The 22,656-nt window shown below is 40.2% G+C and overlaps 1 protein-coding gene across 1 annotated transcript in view; it reads left to right on the forward strand.

The window, feature by feature from the left end:
* Positions 1-22,656, forward strand: part of CD109 (CD109 molecule) — a 284,990-nt gene that overhangs the window by 112,745 nt on the left and 149,589 nt on the right. Inside the window, exons 10-15 of the mRNA XM_040430041.1 lie at positions 70-205; positions 6,216-6,325; positions 12,744-12,977; positions 17,520-17,621; positions 17,913-17,975; positions 21,864-22,040. Of these exons, the coding sequence (XP_040285975.1) occupies positions 70-205; positions 6,216-6,325; positions 12,744-12,977; positions 17,520-17,621; positions 17,913-17,975; positions 21,864-22,040 (822 nt within the window). The remainder of the gene's footprint in view (positions 1-69; positions 206-6,215; positions 6,326-12,743; positions 12,978-17,519; positions 17,622-17,912; positions 17,976-21,863; positions 22,041-22,656) is intronic.

The raw sequence follows: 22,656 nt of genomic DNA on the forward strand, positions 1-22,656 counted from the left end.
GTTCAATTTACTTCAGTTCAGATTTATCACTTTGATTGCAACATAATTTGTCATTTATTATGTTTACAGATAAATGGTTTTTCAAAGTTTAGCTTTACTGATCAAGATCTGCAAAAGCTTATGAAATATGAAAATACACATTCTGAAACTTTACCATTTGGTGGTCCGGTGGATGTCGTCGCCATAGTTACTGAGGATCTTACTGGTAAATTAACTCTATACACTGGGGTTTATGTATGTAACCAGTGCAGAGGTAAAAGTACGGTAGTGAATGACAATGTTGAATGAATGTCCATTTATTGTTCTGAGTTTCAGGTTACTCCATGAGTAGGAACAATGATACTAAAATTGTACATTTCTTAAAATCATTTGGCAATTGGGTGGTATTTTATACCGTATATATATTTAGGTGACTTTGGTTAGGCAGAGAACTATTGTAATAATACAAAAGGTGCTTCCATTATAAAATGTTCTTGTTTCACACTTGTACGTAGTGTTCACCATTTAAGCTGGACCTACACCTGGACATTTTGTAGTATTTTTATTTGACTTTAACTAATGAGCTAAAGCTGTAGCCCAATGCAGTCCATTGACTTCTGCGGTCACTCTGCAATTAAAAGTGCTATAAAAAAAAGTCTAGCTATAGCTCCAGCCTTAAATATTTTAAGTACATTTTTGGGACAGTTATATTTGGTGCATAGATATAAAAAATATTATGGAAGCAGTAGTATAAGTCATTTTTAAATTTTTTCTTAGGTTGTAGTACAAGAGCTTTCCTTTAAAAAGGTACTAAAGTCTTTTTTCAACCATTATACCCACCATATGCTATACATTGCAAAAGGCAAATATACCATCATCTACTTATTACCTAAAATAATAAAGTAATTTTTCAGCAGCCATTTGTTATTGGTTCATCCACCATATTGGATGGTTCTCCTCAGGGGCATACACAGATCTCATATGGCCCCATAGCAAAACATAATATGGCCGCCCTGCCCAACCATTTTTCTAGTACTAGTATTAAGTAGAAACACAATTTTTTTTATTAAAAAACTAAATTGTAATAAAAAAGTTGCCCTCCTGCTCCCCACTTTATCTGACTTCTATGTTGGAAACAGGTGCTTCAAAATATGGAGCGCATTCTAAGCACCATATTTCTCATGTATTTATGACAGACAACTACCTTATAAAACGGGCTGCCGGCAGGCACCACTAAGGGGACCTCACTGCATAAGAATTCATGAGCTGCCCCCTAGTGGAGTCTGTCGGAAAAATGCAATGAATCTATTTAAGAAATGGAGGAGGAGTTCAGTGAAGGGCCTCCGCTCCCTCTGGGTCCCATAGTAATCAACTGCCTCCTTGGTAGGTACTGTATACCACTGCTTCTCCTCCTGTATTCTGTACAGCAGAAGGCCAGATACTGTGCGTATTAGTGCAGCCTCATGCCGAGATGCTGCTGCGACTACATAACTGGAATGCCTGACTTCTAATGTCTAGTTTAAAGGAAGTTAGTGAAGTCATGGGAGACTGACCTCCTGTATGAGAATAAACCGCTGTTCTGGGCCTGAGATCAGACTTCTCAAGTGTGGCGGAAATGGTTGAAGAAATGGTCAAAGGAGGTGATTAAACAGAAAACTGATAGCGAGTACAGTTTAGACTACAGAGAAAACAAATCAGCAGAGTGCTTCTGATACAGTATAACTGGTACTGGCAAGTTTTCCCATCCCTGCATAGCGGTAGCATGTAGTAGCATGCTATTTAGGCTGAGAGATGAGTCTTCAGACTTCTTAGGAACAACAGTAGTGCATTTCATTTCTCCAGAAGACTCTATTGTTATTTGAAATTGAAAAGCAGTGAATAATTTGGCAGCAATCCTTAGCCTTAGGTTGTCAGAGTATTTGGCAAGTGAAACAGGTTCATATGTTTTAGCAGGGATGGAAAGATGAGGCTGAAGGCATGTTTCCTCCGGTTTCCCTTTTGTTATACATTCATTTGGGACCTGTGCTTGTATTAAAGGGGTTTTCCAAGAGTACACAAAATCTAGTTCTTCCTGACGGTTATTATTTATTTGGCTTTGTTAATGATATGCCCATATGGGGCAGCATGGTGGCTCAGTGGTTAGAACTGGTGCCTTGCAGCGTTATGTTCAAATCCGACCAAGGACAACATCTGCATGGAATCTGCTTGTTTGTGTGGGTTTCCTCCAGTTACTCCGGGTTCCTCCCACACTCCAAAAGACATACTGATAGGGAACTTAGATTAGGAACTCCATTGTTGACAGTGGGTCTATAAAGCGCTGCAGAATATGTCAGCGCTATATAAGTAAGTAAAATAAATAAGTATACATGATTACCTGACCACTGCAAACAATCACTGGCCTCAGTGGTCTTGAGCTACTAATGATTGGCTGCAGCAGCCATAATAAGAATTGGATATTTTATTGTTTTATGCCCCCTCTTGGCTAGATTTTGTCTGATCTTGGAGATTTACCTTAAATATATATTTCTGTACAGCACTATTGACATTATTTTGTACTTTTATAAAACCTTAAATTGTATTACCATTTCTAAACAAGGCTGTGCGTTAACCCTAAAAAAAACACTAAGGCAGGTTTCCATGTTCATAGAGCACATACAGTTCACAACAAAATGATCCTTTCTGGTATAATAATCTCATAATTTTGCTGGGCTCACAGCCTAGACTGTGAAGGAAAAGTAGATGGACATGGCAACATGATTTCTCTCATTTTATATGGTTATTTCTACAAATAGCTTAACCCATTCTGGTACACTCAATCAAAGACATCAGTTAAATAATGTACAGGGTGGGCCATTTATATGGATACACCTTAATAAAATGGGAATGGTTGGTGATATTGACTTCCTGTTTGTGGCACATTAGTATATGTGAGGGGGGAAACTTTTCAAGATGGGTGGTGACCATGGCGGCCATTCTGAAGTCAGCCATTTTGAATCCAACTTTTTTTTTTTCAATAGGAAGAGGGTCATTTGACACATCAAACTTATTGGGAATTTCACAAGAAAAACAATGGTGTGCTTGGTTTTAATGTAACTTTATTCTTTCATGAGTTATTTATAAGTTTCTGACCACTTATAAAATGTGTTCAATGTGCTGCCCATTGTGTTGGATTGTCAATGCAACCCTCTTCTCCCACTCTTCACACACTGATAGCAACACCACAGGAGAAATGCTAGCACAGGCTTCCAGTAACCATAGTTTCAGGTGCTGCACATCTCGTATCATCTGAAGGCAATCGTCTATGCTGTGAAGATACGAGATGTGCAGCACCTGAAACTACGGATACTGGAAGCCTGTGCTAGCATTTCTCCTGCGGTGTTGCTATCAGTGTGTGAAGAGTGGGAGAAGAGGGTTGCATTGACAATCCAACACAATGGGCAGCACATTGAACACATTTTATAAGTGGTCAGAAACTTGTAAATAACTCATGAAAGAATAAAGTTACGTTAAAACCAAGCACACCATTGTTTTTCCTGTGAAATTCCCAATAAGTTTGATGTGTCACATGACCCTCTTCCTATTGAAAAAACAAAAGTTGGATTCAAAATGGCCGCCATGGTCGCCACCCATCTTGAAAAGTTTCCCCCCTCACATATACTAATGTGCCACAAACAGGAGGTTAATATCACCAACCATTCCCATTTTATTAAGGTGTATCCATATAAATGGCCCACCCTGTAGAATGCAGTATAGCCATGGTTTTATTTATCCGTCAGTATTGCATTATTGCAACCTGTCTGCAATTAAATAGTTTTGACCACGTAGAATGTCATCGAAAAATATGTTTGTCTTAGATCACTAACTTGTTAGTTCAGTTTTATGGACAGTGCATGGGATAACCCTGACAACAGGCAAAATGACTAATACTGGTCTTTGTTTACAATGTTGTGGTAGTCAAATGTCCTCCCAAAACATCACTGTAGTAGCCAACCTATGGCTGCTTCAGTGACATCACAAGGCCAACGCATCATCAGTGCAACCAGTGATTGATTACCTTGGTAACATGTTATGAGGGGCCAGTCATTGCTGCCACATTGTAAGCAAAGACTTATCCTCAGGATAGATCATCATCAATATCAGAATGGCGGTGGTCCGACACCTGGCACCCCCACCAATCAGCTGTATGAAGGGAAGGCACATGCAGTGTGCATGTGCCGTCTCCCTTCTCTCTTCCTGCTCCCCATAGACATAGCAGCAGTGAGCAGGAAGAGATAAGGGAGACGGCACATGCACACTGCACATGCCTTCCCTTCATACAGCTGATCGGCGGGGGTGTCTGATATTGATGACCTATCCTGGATTTAAAATCCACATGGCAGGTAAATTTCAACATACACAAAGTGTACATCAGATTTGTCAAATCACATTCACTTTGCTGATACTGTATTATGCTGTAGTTTTTCTGCATAATAAACAGTGATGGCCAGTTCGCATTGTTCGCCCGTGAACATATGCGGGCTGCCATCTTTTTTCACAAGTCCGGCGAGGCACAGGTAAGCCCTTACCTGTGCCTGTGCCGCGAGCCGGTCTGAAAACAAATGCGGTCACCGGGAGCAGGCAGTTCCGAGAACAGCCCGATGAAGGCCCCCGGTGGCTGTTCTTGGAACTGCCTGCTCCCGCTGACCGCACTTGTTTTCAGACTGGCTCGCGCACAGGCACAGGTAAGGGCTTACCTGTGCCTCGCCGGACTTGTGAAAAAAGATGGCAGTCCGCATATGTTCGCGGGCGAACAATGCAAACTGGCCATCACTGATGATAAAGCGCAGGGAAAAACCACATGCTCATCACTGCTGAGCTCCACCCAGTTCTGCACTGATCACATGAGGCTGAGGTCATCACAGGTCCTTCCTCAACACTTCTACTCTCCACTGATGAGCTCCACCCCTTCTCATGTCCTCACAGGTTCTTCACCACAATTTCTGGTTGTCACTGCTGAGTGCCCTCCTCGTCTGCACTACTCACATGACAGTGACATCATCACAGATCATTCAGCTCCACTTCTACTGTACACTACTGAGACTACTGACATCATTGCAGGTCCTACAGTTTTTGATCTGGAGGGAAAAGTGGGGGGAAAAAAACTAGTGCTGCCCCCGGGTGGGTGGGTGCCTAATTATAAATGTGGCCCTGCCAGAGATGCATCTAATTTATAAAGTAGGAGCATCTGACTGTGGTGCACAGGAAATGTCAGTCTTGATAAATCTCCCCCAGTAACTATTTACCTTCTTTTACCTGTGCATTACATTATGAAGTTAAAGGGAATGTGCCCTCATAAAATGACCTATTGTTTATATTGTGTTTTTATGTTCAACATATTTATTTAGAATTTTTGGAGAGGTGTTTTTTTTTTTTTTTTTACTGTTCCCTCTAAGCTGTGTTCGCTACAATTCAGTTAAGAATTCAGATACAACTGTCTTAGGGCACTTTAATACTTGTTAGTACATTGTTTTAACCTCCTTCTGTCCAGAGTACACAACTTAGAGGGAACACTGGTTACTATCTGTATTTAAAGAAAAAACGTATATAATCCTGCAATTTGCGCACTGGTCACTAAGCCTACAATATGCATAATGGCTATGCTTCTTTTCTACAATCATAACTGTGTGAAGAACAGTTAATATGTGGGATTCCTTAAAGTCACTTTTAAACATATTATTCCCTGTTTCAGTAATACAGGTAGATACAATTCTCTCACAATGAATGTCTCCCTTCTCTTGAAAGTGCCAGTGCTGTATATAGTGACCTCACTTCTCTTATTCTCTTATTTCCCATTATGTTTGTTTTCTTCTAGGGAACTTTGAAAGCGGATAAAGAGGGTTAAATCACACTTACTGAAAAGCAGGAGGCTCCTGTCATGTTCAGAAGCAACGTAGAAGCAGTTGTTTTATTAGACTCACAACTCAGCTAGCTCTGACATGTCCTCATTTCCTATGGGCCGTCTTCTGAGTCTCTATTACCAGGGACAGATCTTGTTTGACAACAGGCAGTGGATTGCAACTTAGGTGGAAGTGAGACCCCTAGTGGCCATGACTTTACAACCTTTTTTCAGGTTGATGCAGGCAATAGGGTAGTTTTCAGATGACACATTCCCTTTAAGATTTGTTACATAGTTAATGCAGTCTATCAAGTTCAACCTAGGGATTTGTAATAATATAATCTCTGTTGTCCTACTTTAGGTATATCTTTAAATCAAACGTCCAGTGTATATGTTGTCAACAAAGAGTACTACAGTGAATTTTACAATTATCCTACGGTATTGAAACCTACACTGAACTTTACTACTTATGTAAGTTTATTGAGAATTGTTGTCATGACTTCAATTGCCATAAAATCACTCATTGAGGGAGACATACTGGTAGTTGATGTCAAAATATATTATAAAATTGAGTCAACTATTACAATGAATTTTTATTAATGCTATGTTACACTGGCGTCTCATGACCACCACTACCCTGCTTATCCCTGCAGGCATGGGTGCCGAGCTATTCAGTCACCCAATCGGCTTCCCCTACTGTCTGGCACTCTGGTCCTCCCCAGCTGGAGGTGGTCCTGGTCGCCAGAATGTTCAGTGAATGCTGTAAGCCATGCATTGCATCCTGTTGCGATGGCCTCCTGGCCTTTTCCTTATGAAGCATGAACATCTAATTCCTTCCCCAGCCTATGGCTGGCAGCACCTGGGTACTTAAAGGGGTTGTCCAAGTTATGAAAAAAAAATAATATATAGCACTGTTAATCTGATGGGCAGCAATATACAGTACAGACCAAAAGTTTGGACACACCTTCTCATTCAAAGAGTTTTCTTTATTTTCATGACTATGAAGGCATCAAAACTATGAATTAACACATGTAGAATTATATACATAACAAACAAGTGTGAAACAACTGAAAATATGTCATATTCTAGGTTCTTCAAAGTAGCCACCTTTTGCTTTGATTACTGCTTTGCACACTCTTGGCATTCTCTTGATGAGCTTCAAAAGGTAGTCCCCTGAAATGGTTTTCACTTCACAGGTGTGCCCTGTCAGGTTTAATAAGTGGGATTTCTTGCCTTATAAATGGGGTTGGGACCATCAGTTGCGTTGAGGAGAAGTCAGGTGGATACACAGCTGATAGTCCTACTGAATAGACTGTTAGAATTTGTATTATGGCAAGAAAAAAGCAGCTAAGTAAAGAAAAACGAGTGGCCATCATTACTTTAAGAAATGAAAACCAAAAAATTGGGAAAACTTTGAAAGTAAGGGCTATTTGACCATGAAGGAGAGTGATGGGGTGCTGCGCCAGATGACCTGGCCTCCACAGTCACCGGACCTGAACCCAATCGAGATGGTTTGGGGTGAGCTGGACCGCAGAGTGAAGGCAAAAGGGCCAACAAGTGCTAAGCATCTCTGGGAACTCCTTCAAGACTGTTGGAAGACCATTTCAGGGGACTACCTCTTGAAGCTCATCAAGAGAATGCCAAGAGTGTGCAAAGCAGTAATCAAAGCAAAAGGTGGCTACTTTGAAGAACCTAGAATATGACATTTTTTCAGTTGTTTCACACTTGTTTGTTATGTATATAATTCCACATGTGTTAATTCATAGTTTTGATGCCTTCATAGTCATGAAAATAGAGAAAACTCTTTGAATGAGAAGTTGTGTCCAAACTTTTCGTCTGTACTGTATAACTGAGCAAAGCAAGTTTTAGGTAAATATAATTATATTTCCTCATTTCCCTGGTTCTCTTCTGGCCCTGCAAGATTACCTGCAAAAACAGCAATCTCTGCCCTATCTCCTGCTCTGCCAAGGGAGTGACTATAAGAGCTACCCTGAGTGACATGTCTGCCTGCTGGGAGACTCAGCAGCATGTTGTATGTGTAGGACTACAAGTCCTAGCTGTACAATGACACTGCTGATACACACAGGATCTTCTCCCTACCTGTCCTTGTGCATAACTCCTCTAGTCTGTCAGCTCCTGTGCCCAGCATTTGTCTCCTCACTGCATGCAGCTACTTAGTAAAGCCTTCAGCCCTGAGTCTGTGCAGATGAAGGGGTAATCTTTCCTGAAGTATCCAGTGGGAGGGAGACACAGGGCAGAGAGCAGCAGCAGCAGACGGTAGAGCAGGGAGGCGTGGCCAGCCCAGTGACGTCTCGTGTACAGACTCATATCTGATCTCTTAAGCTTTGTGCACGAAACATCATCAGAGCAGGGAGAGAAGCTGACATCACAGGTCATGTGACCCTCAGTGAAATCTAGCAACTAGAGATAAAGTAAGTCAATTGTAAAGTTGTTTCATTTGCCTAGTTAGAAACATACAAAGAACAAAAAAATAACTCGGACAACCCCTTTAAGGCAACTTCCTCAGTGGGACGGTGCCTGACATTTAGGTTTCTAGAATTCTATTTGACCAGTGAAGGTGTGCTATCCAGTCTGTTTAACTGTATACTGAACCTCTGCCTGTTATACATCTCTTATGCTTTATTGCCTGCCCTGACCTTAGCCTGTTCTCAATTTTGACTCATTGGCCAGACTTCAGACTTGATTTATGATAAATCACAGGCTCTTCCTGCCCCAACCTAGGCTTGTTTCCCCACTACAAGCACAGCCTGACTGCTCTCATACCGCAGTGGGTCAGCTTCCAACTATACCAGGACTACTCCAGGAGGTAGCACCTTCTTGGTTCCCTGCTGTAAAAGCTAGATCCCTGTATAGGGATTAAAGGGTGAAAATCAGGGAAGCACCAGGACAATGCTCTTAGGTTTAGCCCTAAGTCAAGCTGGTTAGTTGGCACAGTGGTTCAAAGCCCACTATCTGTAACATGCTCCAGTAGATCTAAAAAGAAAATTAAGAAACTTTACAAATAATCTTGTTTCAAACAAAGTTTCATTGTTTTGTAATTGGATATGTTTGTAGTGTAACAGGCACTCTATCACCCAGAACTGTTAGTCGAAAGTTGTTGTTTATTAGTTGTCAATACGTAATAGAAAGTATAAAAGCAGAGACATATATGAAACCAGAGCATATATATATATATATAAAACCGTGTATAAAAAACCTCTAATACCTATATCATATAGGGCCTAATTGGTGTCTGGTATATCCCAACAGACACCTGCAGAGGGCACACAGATACTAAAACAAATATTAAACCACATATGAAGGCCGAAAAAATATGTAAAAATACAAATTAAATAATTATAAAATCAGAGAAAAGCTATAAAAATGATAAATATTTCAGGTAAGCTGTAGAAAGATAGTTCAAATGGGACTACAGGATTGTGTAGTCCTGCAAACTCCTGGGAGCATGGGATATTAGTGAGAATATCGGTCCAATTTCTCTATTGTACCCCAATATGCCTCCTTCATGTGAAGGTTTTTTTGAGCCACTTAGTTTTAAAAGTGGGAATTTGGATGAGTCCAGCTATCAGATGTCCAAGCTGGTATGGGGTTAATACGCGATTCAATATGTTGGATGGATCTATTAGGGTGTTACCATAGGCTTTTGGACACCTCCGCTCTCCTTTTAATGATCATTTGAATTAGTGTAATGGATTGTTTATGTAAAAAATTGTTCCATTCCGTGTTGAAATCATCACTGATCTAGTCTGATGCAGGATTTTTCATTAAAAGGAGACCTTTGGGGATGGAGTCATTTTCCTGGTATTGGTTAAATGATTTGATCTCCCATTTCTGTCTCAGTTGTTTGTGTAGTAGGTTCTCCAGGTCTCTAAATGTGTCTCTCATAGATCTAGTGGGTTTTTCCAGTGGGATGGTGCCCTCGACATCATCAAATGTATAGTCCTCTGCCTTTTTGCATTTACTCTCTATACAGTTCCAGATGTCCATATACAAAGGCACCAAATTTGGGCCTCAAAGTCATGTAGGAGGTCAAGGACAAAAGAGACTAACAACTGGCTGAATTTAAAAGGCTATTTCCGATGTTGAACATGCAGCAACTGTAAAGTAGCAAAATTTCCCAGAAAAACGATTAACATACAATCCACCAATAATTCATTCAGTTTAGAAATAAAAGATCACCTTACATGTAATTTAACAGACGTGATATATATGCTGCAATGTCCCTGCGATAAACAATATATCGGTCGCACAAAGCGCACTTTCAAAAAAAGAATATCCGAACACATCAACAACATTAGGAAAGGTTTTGACCAACATTCTCTATCCAAACATTACAAAGAAATCCATAACCAATATCCTTTATCACTTAAATTCACAGCCATAGAGAGAGTTAAGAAACCTTGGAGAGGGGGTAACCATATAGCGGAGATGTCCAGATTAGAATCTAGGAGGATCTACGAATTCAAGACCCTAATCCCCAAGGGGTTAAATGCAGAACTAGAATTGCCTCCCCTTACGAGACAGGGAATATCAGTTTCCCCCACTACAAAGATTTACAATGGTACACGGCCACTAATCGGAGTAGGGTGCCTCCTCTTGACAAGACATAGAGTGTCCGGCTGTCTACCAGCACCTCTATGTCACCTCCGGGGAAGGCACCCACTCCACCTCATCCACCGCAGTATTTACTTCACTGCATGCATCAGGCCAAGCACGACTTGAACAGAACACAATGGAATTTCAACGATAATGAACAGATCTACCCCTCTGAACAGAGAGGATATCATTTGAACCAAGTACATAGGAACCAGTGAAAAACTAAATATGCACCAAAAAAGCAACAAAAACGCAATTGCGGTTTTAAGCACAAATAACCCAGGACGGCAGGAGCAGACGCCGAGGACATGGTAAACTCACACTTACTTATTTTTGAACCTTTTTAAACTTTGCGGGTCAAGGAGAAATATTTGTTGAACTTTGTACTATACCTACCGGAGGTGTCCAAAAGCCTATGGTAACACCCTAATAGATCCATCCAACATATTGAATCGCAGCAGACGTATTAACCCCATACCAGCTTGGACATCTGATAGCTGGACTCATCCAAATTCCCGCTTTTAAAACGAAGTGGCTCAACAAAACCTCCACACGAAGGAGGCATATTGGTGTACAATAGAGAAATTGGACAGATATTCTCACTAATATCCCATGCTCCCAGGAGTTTGCAGGACTACACAATCCTGTAGTCCCATTTGAACGATCTTTCTACAGCTTACCTGAAATATTTTATCATTTTTATAGCTTTTCTCAGATTTTATATTTATTTAATTTTTATTTTTACATTTTTTTTCGTCCTTCATATGTGGTTTAATATTTGTTTTAGTATCTGTGTGCACACGTTTGATATATCCAAAACAGACCAACCGATTGCCCTCACACACGCAGCCCTCTGCAGGTGTCTGTTGGGATATACCGGACACCAATTAGATAAGCCCCGTTATGATATAGGTATTAGAGGTTTTTTATACATGGTTTTATATATATATATATATATGCTCTTATTTCATATACAGTATGTCTCTGCTTTTATACTTTCTATTACGTATTGACAACTAATAAATAACAACTTTCGACAAACAGTTCCGGGTGATAAAGTGCCTGTTACACTACAAACATATCCAATTTCAACCCCTGAAAGGACTGTGGGGCAGTCCTGGTACATGAGCACGTAGATCCATAAGTCGAGTGGGGTGAGCCGCTATCTATCAATTGCATTGTTTTGTAATTGCAGCTTCCTTGCAGACCACTGTATCTCCATGGTAACAGACAACAAACAAAGCATCTGCAGTCTGAATCTGAATGCAATATCTCTTCTTTCTGACAGACTACAGTATCAGACTTCACAGGGCTTGATTATTGTCTGTTACTATGCAAACACATACTGTAGGTCTGCATAGGAGATACAGAAGCTATACGAGGGAACTACCGTATGTGCAAAATAGTTTTCCCAGGAATTATTTAAAATGACCATCAGCGACCTGTCTTAGAATGAGAAAAGGACTGGCGGCTACCACTTGCAGAGCTGCCTAAGGGGGTGAGGTGTGGGACCTCACTACACACTACACTCTGAAACTTGCATATACTATGCAATTGGTGACCTTTTCTGTCAGGCTGCTCAGCCATGATGGCATATCATAGACAGGATCATATCACTATAATCTATTGTGCATCAGTGTAGTGTGTATTGAGGCCCCACTCTCTCAACACCCTAGGCAGCTCTGCAAGTAGTGGTAACCAGTCCTGTTTGCATACTAGGGCATTTGCAGGTGGCAATTTATAAATCATTCCTGGAGAATCCTTTTAATTTTTATTTTAAATGCATTGGCGATATAAAAAAAGGTTGACATAGCCTTTGAATGAAACATAAGTTTCCACTTTGCAATTTCCAAACAAATCACACACACACACACACACACACACACACACATACACACCTAGCATTCTAACCTTCTGTGTATTACTGCATGTGGTCATATCATACACTGGTTAACCACTCCTCCTCAGTTATGTTCTTTTCAAATGTGTATAGGACATTTTTGGTTGGTGTGCCAAGAAATATTGAAAACCCTGGAAAAACCCCATCATCCAGCTTTTATTTTCTGAATGGCACAGAAAATTTGGAATTTTTTCCTCTGACACAGCGTTGATGGTTAGGTCACCAGGAGATAAAGTCAATCGGCTTGACAGCACCCACTAATAAAAATAAATGTTTGCATTAGTTTATATCCAGAATAAAATTCTGCCACTATTTGAGTATCCTTTATTTTGCTATTTATTTTTGTATATTTCTCTTAATTGTTTATTTTAGCTTAAGATAAAGAGATATGATGGACGAGACCTCACTGCAGAAGAAAGGAGCAATGAAGTTTCTGTGACAGTTACCCAATCTAAAATGTTTTTCACAGATGGAATGTTTAATGTAATAACAGAGGAAGAAAATAACATAGAGTTTCTACAGTTTTTCACTTATTTCATTCCTGAAAACGGTAAAATTAAAATTGACATCCCTTTAAATTCTGACACAGTCCATTTAAAGATCAAGGTGAGAATCTGATACAATTATGTGATATATTGTGGGAAAAACTACATTATTCATCTGTACATGACCCATTATGTTATAAATATAGATAAGGGTGCAGACAGCATAGTTTATGTCTAAACTATATTGCTATATATTGATATTAATGAGGTTGTGCAGGCAATATATATTGATGACTTATCCTCAAGATAGGTCATCGGTATCTGATCGGTTGGGGTCCGACACCCAGCACCACCACTGATCAGCTGTTTGAATGACAGCAGTGTTCCAAATGAGCGCTGCGTCCTCTTTATTAGGCTACATGCACACGAACGTTGTTTGTTTCCGTGTCCATTCAATTTTTTTTGCGGATAGGATGCTGACCCATTGATTTCAATGGGTCCGCAAAAAATCGTGTGCTGTCCGCATCAGTATGTCCGTTCCGTAGCCCCGCAAAAAATATAGAACATGTCCTATTCTTGTCCATTTTAGGCATTGTTACAATGGATCCGCAAAAAAAAAACGGATGGCATACGGATGTCATCAGTTTTTTTTTGCGGATCTGCAATTTGCGGACTGCAAAACACATACGGTCGTGTGCATGTAGCCTTATACTGTGCTTTGTCTCATTTACAGAAGCTGCGAAATGTAATTACAAGCACTAGCTCCGTTCGAGTGACACTTCCAAGAGGAAGTAGTGCTGGCCTCCTTAGCTAGTCGCTGAGAATAGGTTATCAATATATATTGTCTGCACATGTCCTTTAAGTTTCCATTTTGGAAGAACCTAATAATAAGAGCAAATTATCAATGAAGTGGAAAATGTCTTTATGAAATTTTTATGGAGCAGAGCAATAATGATTGTGGTATAAAGGTACAGTTATAATTCCATCTAGTGATCTGGTTCCAATACTTATTAAAGGAGTTGTCCAAGTTATTTTTTTATTCTTTGTACATTTATAACTAAGGAAAAAGTCTGGTACCGTGTTAACCAATAGAAAACTAGTTTAGTGCTCTCATTAAGAGAAACAAAATAAGAGTATTGCAGGTTTGATACCTTTTAATAGCTAACAAAAATAGAAGTAATGATGTTACATAGCGAGCTTTCGAGACATCACCAGTCCCTTCATCAGGCGTACTACAAGACTATATGAAGAAACATCAGTATATATACAATAAGAACAGAGACATGGTTGAATGAATGCACATTTGAAAAAAAAAAAAACAGAACAGCATATTAAAGATTCTGAGGCTGAGTCCTTAATTATCTTACAGATAAGGGGTGTAAAAGTTTTATGGTCTCTAAATTGATGTTATCCCAGAGACCTGGTGCCCCGACTATGTCTATAGAAGACTCTTTAGATTCTGTAGTGTGTCATAAATCCCGGGGACAAATTCAGTCCAGTATTCAAAGTGTCAAGCAGTGTTATAAATTAGTATTCCCAAATTCTTCTAGCTCTTTGGGATTTGAAGTTAGCTTTTAATATGAGAACTTTCATGTGTTCTTCATTGTGTTCTGGGCTACAGAAATGCTTAGCCACAGGAAAGTGTAGCTTCTTCTCTTTAATTGTGTGGTGGTGGGACCTCATCCTTGCATTGAGTCTCTGTCCTGTTTCTCCAACGTAGAGGCCTCCAACAGGACATTTAGTGCAGAGAATCAGATAAACAACATTAGATGTAGAACATGTAAATGTCCCAGGGATCTTATAGTCCTGCTGTGTGTTGGGGATCCGGATCTTATCTATTGTCATTATATGGGAACAGGTTTTGCATCTTCCTATATTACAGGGATGGGTTCCTTTTTCTGTGGTACATGGCCTTGAACTTGATCTACATCAGAATGTCCCTTAGATTAAGAGGTTGTCGGTAAGCTAGTAAGGGGGGATCTGGGAAGATTGTTTTTAGTCGTTCATCCTTACATAGGACATGATGTAATTTTTTGGCAGTTTTCCTTAGTACCTCTAGTTGTGGGTTGTAGGTCACAACCAGAGGTATGCGCTGGTTCTGTTTATTTTCATTGTATTGAAGAAGTTGACTTCTGGGGATCTTGGTGGCTATTGTCATCTGATCCTCAATTGAAGCAGGATGATAGCCCTGGTGTAAAAATGTCCTTTTCAGATATTGTAAATGCTCAATATCTTACAATATCTGAAAAGGACATTTTTACACCAGGGCTATCATCCTGCTTCAATTGAGGATCAGATGACAAGAGCCACCAAGATCCCCAGAAGTCAACTTCTCCAATACAATGAAAAGAAACAGAACCAGCGCATACCTCTGGTTGTGACCTACAACCCACAACTAGAGGTACTGAGGAAAACTGCCAAAAAATGACATCATGTCCTACAATGCAAGGATGAGGTCCCACCGCCACACAATTAAAGAGAAGAAGCTACAGTTCTCATATTAAAAGGTAACTTCAAATCCCAAAGAGCTAGAAGAATTTGGGAATACTAATTTATAACACTGCTTGACACTTTGAATACTGGACTGAATTTGTCCCCGGGATTTATGACACACTACAAGATCTAAAGAGTCTTCTATAGACATAGTCGGGGCACCAGGTCTCTGAGATAACATAAATTTAGAGACCATAAAACTTTCACACCCCTTATCTGTAAGATAATTAAGGACTCATCCTCAAGATCTTTAATATGTTGTTCTGTTTTATTTTCAAATGTGCATTCATTCCCCCATGTCTCTGTTCTTATTGTATATATATTGATGTTTCTTCATATATTCTTGTAGTACGCCTGATGAAGGTACTGGTGATGTAACATCATTACTTCTATTTTTGTTTCAAACCTGCAATACTCTTATTTGGTTTCTCTTTATAACTAAGCAAATGTAAGAGGTTTTCAATTCACTTACTTCATCTACAGTGACCCTGTTCTCATAGTTAGTTGAGCTTCACTTGAACTGTGATGTCAACTTCTTTCCCTGCTCTGATGATGTTCCATGCACAAGCCTGAGGGAGCAGGAGGAGCAGGTCTGCCTCTGCTCATGGAACCTCACAATGAAGGCTGTGCTTGTTGGTGCAATAAGCCATGCCCCTGCACTGCCCGATCTGCTAGCTGAGCGTTTGCCCTTTGTCTTCCCCCCACTGGTTTATTAACCAAACTTTAACCCTTCTACCATCAGCAGCGCAGACTCAGGGCTGGAGGCTCTGCCTCAGGTACTGAGCAGCTGCAGGCTTTCCTCTTACTGAAGAGACAAATGCTGTGTACAGGATCTTTCCTCCCTCCTCACCCTGCAAACACAGAGCTGGCAAAGACTGGAGGAGTTCTCTCCTCTGTACCCTTATGCTGGCTTTAAAGAAGTGTCTGCAGAGCATTGCACAAAAACAGGTAGGAGGTGGATCCTGTGTGTATCAGCAATTTCATTGTACTGTACAGCTGGGACTTGTAGTCTCACACATACAACATGAGCATCCCAGCAGTCAGACTGCAGGCATGGCAGTAATTTTAATCACTCCCTTTGCAGAGCAGGGGGAGGGGAAAGACGGTCTTTGTTGCTACACAGAAATATTCATGAGTAAAACCTCAGAAATTGTTGTTAGTGCATGCCCCCACAGCTCTGCAACTGTCAATAAAGGGCCAGAACAGAACTAGGGAAATTAAGAAATATATATTTTTTGCCTTAAAGGGCTTCTGTCACCCCCAAAACACATTTTTCAATTTTGGGCTTGTTAAAATCCTTATTGAATGATTATTCCCTATATAGGGCTCTTACCTTGGTCTGTGGCTTTGTTTCATTAAAAATCGATCTTTTATAATATGCAAATGACTTCAATACCAGCAAGTAGGGCGTCTACTTGCTGGTAGCCGCCGCAAAAAAACGCCCCCTCCTCCTGTTGATTGACAGGGCCAGCGAGCGCTCTCCTCCTCCGGCTGGCCCTGTCAGCATTTCAAATCCCGCGTCTGTCTTCATTCGGCGCAGGCGCTCTGAGAGAAGGACGCTCGCCTCCTCAGCACTCCCTCAGTGCGCCTGCACCGATGACATCACCGAAAGAGAAGACGTCATCGGCGCAGGCGCACTGAGGAAGTGCTGAGGAGGAGAGCGTCCCTATTTCAGAGCGCCTGCGCCGAATGAAGACAGGCGCGGGATTTGAAATGCTGACAGGGCCAGCCGGAGGAGGAGAGCGCTCGCTGGCCCTGTCAATCAACAGGAGGAGGGGGCGTTTTTTTGCAGCGGCTACCAGCAAGTAGACCCCTACTTGCTGGTAGTGAAGTCATTTGCATATTTTAAAAGATCGATTTTTAATGAAACGAAGCCACAGACCAAGGTAAGAGCCCTATATAGGGAATAGTTGTTCAATAAGGATTTTAACAAGCCCAAAATTGAAAAATGTGTTTTGGGGGTGACAGTCGTTTAAACTTGCTTAGTTTATGTATACTGTATATTGCTGATCATTAGATTTACAGTACTTTATTTTTTTTTACATAACTCGGACAACCCCTTTAATGAATTATTATAAAACACAATGTTACCTAATCTCTTTTTTTATTAGCTACAAAGTATCTTCAAATGTCTAATTCAGTTCTTTACTTTGAAAATTGTGTTCTGCAGGCAGAATTTTTGGACTGTGTAAATTCTATAGATGTTGATGATGTGTTTAACTCACCAAACAAAACATATCTTCACATAGAAAATACAAACCAGAACGTAAAGGTAAACCATAAAACATATATTTATTTTAGTATGCAATACCTACAGTATGTGCAAATGTCATAGCAAGATAATGAATATATGTTTAATATTATAATATGTGCAATAATCCCAATTACTATTTTATTAGTGTTAGAGTTTTTACCAATTACATTTTCGAAAATCCACACAGTAATGTATTATATTCATTTATCAACTATATACAATTAATTACATAGTAATATCTCAGAAGTATTTTGCCATAAAACACTCAAGAAAACATAAACACTTCTGTCCATTTTTTATTTTTTTCAGGTTGGAGTACCATACACCATTGAAGTAAAGAGCAACACACCAGTGGATGCAATAAAATATTTGGTAATTTCCTATCTGCTTAACCAAACACTGTATGTGAAGGCAAATCTACTGAATCCTGAGGTATCCGAATAACACGAATTACATGACTCCCTCAAAGGGAATCGGTCACCTCCAAACTTGGTTTGAAAGTAAGCATACTTCCATGTTGGTATAGGTGCCCTGAAACATAAACATACCTTGCTTTTCTAAGGTTTTATGTGCACTATGGATGGGACCACTCTGTATAGTGCTCCACTGACTCATAAATACCACCAAGCACCTCCTCTTCTTGTTTGATTCACAGTAAGGTGCACTGAACAGAGGATGGGATATTCAAAAGAAAGGTTATATCAAGTTTACGAGCACCCACCCTACATGGCAGTATGCTTTCTTTGAAACTGGAGGTGACAGACTCCCTTTAAACCCCATCAGGACCTTGCGATTTTCCTTTTTTGCATTTTTGTTTTTCACAGTTTTATTTTTCTCTTCACATTGCCATATTAAGACATGTTTTTTACAGGACAAGTTGCATTTTCTAATGGCACCATTTAATATGGCATATGATGTAATAGGAATCTGGAAAAAAATTCAAAATGGGGTTAAATTGGGAAAAATGCAATTGCACCATCGTTTTATGGGTTTTACTTTTACAGTTTTTACTATAGGGTAAAAATAACCTGTTCCCTTCATTCTCTGGGTCAGTACAATTACAGCGATACCATATTTGTGTAGCTGTTCTTGTCTTAATACTGAAAAAAAAAAAAAAAATGTATGTATGACTTTTGATCACTTTTTATTCACTTTTTTGGGAGGTGAATTTGCCATTTTCATTTTTTTTCCCATTATGGCGTTCACCATACAGATACATTTATACATTTATATTTTGATAGTACAGGCATTTTGGGACATGGTGATGTCTATGATCTTTATTTTTTATGGGGAAACGGAGATGATTTAAATTTTTAGATTATTTTTTTTCTACTTTTTTTTTTCCTTAGAGAAACTTGAGTATGCAATCTACTGTTGGCTTCCCCCTTCAATTGCAATGAATCACTATTGCAGTGTATGAGAGATTGTTCGTATGGATCCCACCGAATACTCTCTCTGCACTGAAGGCTGGTTAAGTACAGTGATAGCAAACTGGGCAGTTCCAGCCACTGTTCCAGTTTGCCTCCCCAGAAGTCTATTGGGTCAGGGAACGGTATGTTTGGGAGAAAAGGCACAGTCCAGGCCCAACTGAACCTGATTGTTCAGGCAGTACATATCAGTTTACTGATGTGCATCAGGTTGGAGCGGCAGTTTAAAAAAACTGTTCTATCATGTTCATCAAACTGAGTTGGCTTCTACTGGTGCTGCTGTGGAATCTGCTTCTTGGGATGCAAGTGACTCAGTATTGGACGGAGAGGGGTCTCCAGGTCAGACACATGGGCAGCAGGCATCTGTTTAGCTGTGGGAAGCTGGCCTGGTAATCTACTAAACCTTACAGGTGTATACTAACTAATTAATCGATTTGGCCCCACCATAAGGTGGAGTTCTGAGTACTGCAAGCTATACCGGTTCTAATGTGCTTTAGTCATGAGTAAGGTTTGTTAACAATCGAAACACCAGAATCACAGTATAGCCTTGGAGTCTTTTCATGTGTGCTGTGAATAAAGGAAATACAAGTGATAGATGTTACTTTTTGGATTTTACTACACCTGCTGGAATGGAATCCGAGCACTGGTATCCTAACATGCTGCATTAGCTGGCATAAGTTTGTCTGTGTAGACATTTTCCTTTACAGCAATTTATTAAGGCATTTTATTATCACTTTAGAAATTATTTTAAATAACATTATAATTTGCTTGATTCTTTTAAGGAAAGAGCAAATAATAAACTTTGCTTAGTTTAATTTATCTGTTATAATTATAGATGAGTGAATCAATTCAAAATTAATTAAATTCATCTCGACTTACCCAAAAATTCACATTCCAGCTGAATCAGAATCTTTAGCAATTTCATTCAGAAGGACCTCTCAAAATAATGACCACCATTTTACAGGTCAGAAGACAGAGAAGAGGGCATATGCCATTAAAAATAACTTTTTTTGTGGACCATGTTTAAATTCAAAATCAATCTGACAGTGCAGTGTGTTTTTAAACAGGCTCTTTGTACCACTACTTACCATGTGTTTACCCATAGCCATATATATTACTCTCACGTTAAAAGGGCTTCTGTCACCCCACTAAAGTCATATTTTTTTTTTGGACTACTTAAATTCCTTATACTGCGAAATATCAATATATACTGCTCTTACTCATTTTCGTTCAGTAATTTCTTTTAAAAACGGACTTTTATAATATGTAAATTACCTCTCTACCAGCAAGTAGGGCGGCTACTTGCTGGTAGCAGCCGCATCCTCCTTTCATAAAGACGCCCCCTCCTTATGTTGATTGACAGGGCCAGCGAACTCGCTCATCCTCTGACTGGCCCTGTCTGCGTTTTAAATCTCGCGTCTCCGCCGTACCGGTCTTCAGTCGGCGCAGGCGCACTGAGAGGAGGCCGCTCGCTCGGCCGCTCCATCCTCAATGCGCCTGCGCCGATGACGTCACATCTACACCCGGCGCAGGCGCACTGAGGAAGGAGCGGCCGAGCGAGCGTCCTCCTCTCATAGCACCTGCACGGACTGAAGACCGGTACGGCGAAGGCGCGAGATTTAAAACACAGACAGGGCCAGTCAGAGGACGAGCACGTTCGCTGGCCCTGTCAATCAACATGAGGAGGGGGCGTCTTTATGAAAGGAGGATGCTGCTGCTACCAGCAAGTAGCCGCCCTACTTGCTGGTAGAGAGGTAATTTACATATTATAAAAGTCCGTTTTTAGAAGAAACTACTGAACGAAAATGAGTAAGAGCATTATATATTGATATATCGCAGTATAAGGAATTTAAGTAGCCAAAAAAATAATAATGACTTTAGTGGGGTGACAGAAGCCCTTTAACATTGCTAATGCTGTCTAAGTGTTAAATAGCTTTAAAGGGGTTGGATACAGTCTTGGGAGATGTCAAGAGTGTCATATACAACTTTTCAGGGCAATCTGAGCATTTTCACTCTGACCGATTTGTTAGAATTGAACCCAAGCTGAATTTCAAGAAATTCGCTCATCTCTAGTTATCATGAAAAAATAAAGATAAATATTCTTGAAGGGAACCTGTCATCAACTTTATGCTGCCCATACTAAAGGCAGAATAAGGTAGAGACAAGTGAGTTGATTTCAGCGGTCTGTCATTTATAAGTTAAAAGTAAGTTGTTGACGAGAACCAAAAAAAAGTTTGGCACATTTTACTATCACTAGGCAGGCAAACAAGGCATTTTGCCGCCCCATTGGCAAGTGCCGCCCTAGGCAAATGCCTTGTTTGCCTCGTGATAGATACGCCTCTGACTGAGGGCGGCATAAAGTAGTGACAGACATGCTGATTTCAGCGGTGTGTCACTCATGAGCTAAAAGTAAGTGGTTGCCGAGAACCAGCATCACAATCATTGCAGACTGGGCCTGGAAAAGAGTCACGGCCACCTGAGAAGAGTCATGGTTATTTATAAATTCCTGCTCTCCCTGCCCACCTGCTGAGTTTTCTCCCTAGTTTTCTCCCTTTCTCTCTAGGAGAGAACTGCCAATCATCAGCAGATGGATGGGAAGAGCTGGAGATTATGAATAAACAGGACTCTTCTCAAATAGATTTGACTCTTTTCAAGGCCTGGGCTGCAATAATTATGATGCTGGTTCTCAGCAACCACTTACTTTTAGCTCATGAGTGACACACCGCTGATATCTGCATTTCTGTCACTATTTAATGCTGCACTTAGTGAGGTCAGCATAAAGTTGATGACAGGTTCCCTTTAAACATTTTCCCTTTTTTCCCCTTTGTTTTAGATTGTATCTCGAGGAGAAATTGTCTATTTTGGAGTTGAGAACTCCACTTTACTAACCCTGATTCCTCAAAGTTCATGGACTCCTGAAGCATGTCTGATTGTGTACCATGTAATGAATGATGGGACAGTTCTAAATGATGTTACAACAATATCTGTCCATCCTAACTTTGAAAACAAGGTGAATAATTGCTTTAATGTAAATCATAATACATGAAATGGCTAGAAGTTTCTATATCTGCTTTACAGAGTCGTAAGTATTGCAAATGGAATGATCTATCCAATCATAATTTGAAGAACCAAGGTGTTTCAGCTTTAATTTTTCAACCCTATTCATCTTCTTGTTTTCTGCCATTGACTTAACGCACATTTTCATTCAGATAAACAGATTTCCAGCACGAAGGGGATAAAATCTTGCATGTTCTTTATTGAATATTCCAAACGTACACACGGTGCAGTAAGAGAGGTCCCTCCAAGTCCCTAGTCAGACCGACATGTTTCGAGCCAGCCGGGTCTTAGTCATGATCTAACACATTTTGTCACATTTGCTAAGACTGGTGTTTGATATTGCAATTGTAATGAGGTCCATTGGAATAATTCTCGCAGGTTTTTAAAAGTTACAGGCCTCTTAGTAAAATTGTTTTATTTTGTGCTGTCAGAACTCCAGAAACTGAAATATGGCATTGATTTCAATTATAATTTATGCCCGTTTTCCGGCATAAATTATGGTGAAGGTGTTGCACTTATGAAGTCTCACCACGGGTGATGCTAGAGAGGCTCGTCCCTGCCCCCGCCTG

This window comes from Bufo bufo, chromosome 4 (genome assembly GCF_905171765.1).
Source record: "Bufo bufo chromosome 4, aBufBuf1.1, whole genome shotgun sequence".
In the NCBI taxonomy this organism is placed as follows: domain Eukaryota; kingdom Metazoa; phylum Chordata; class Amphibia; order Anura; family Bufonidae; genus Bufo; species Bufo bufo.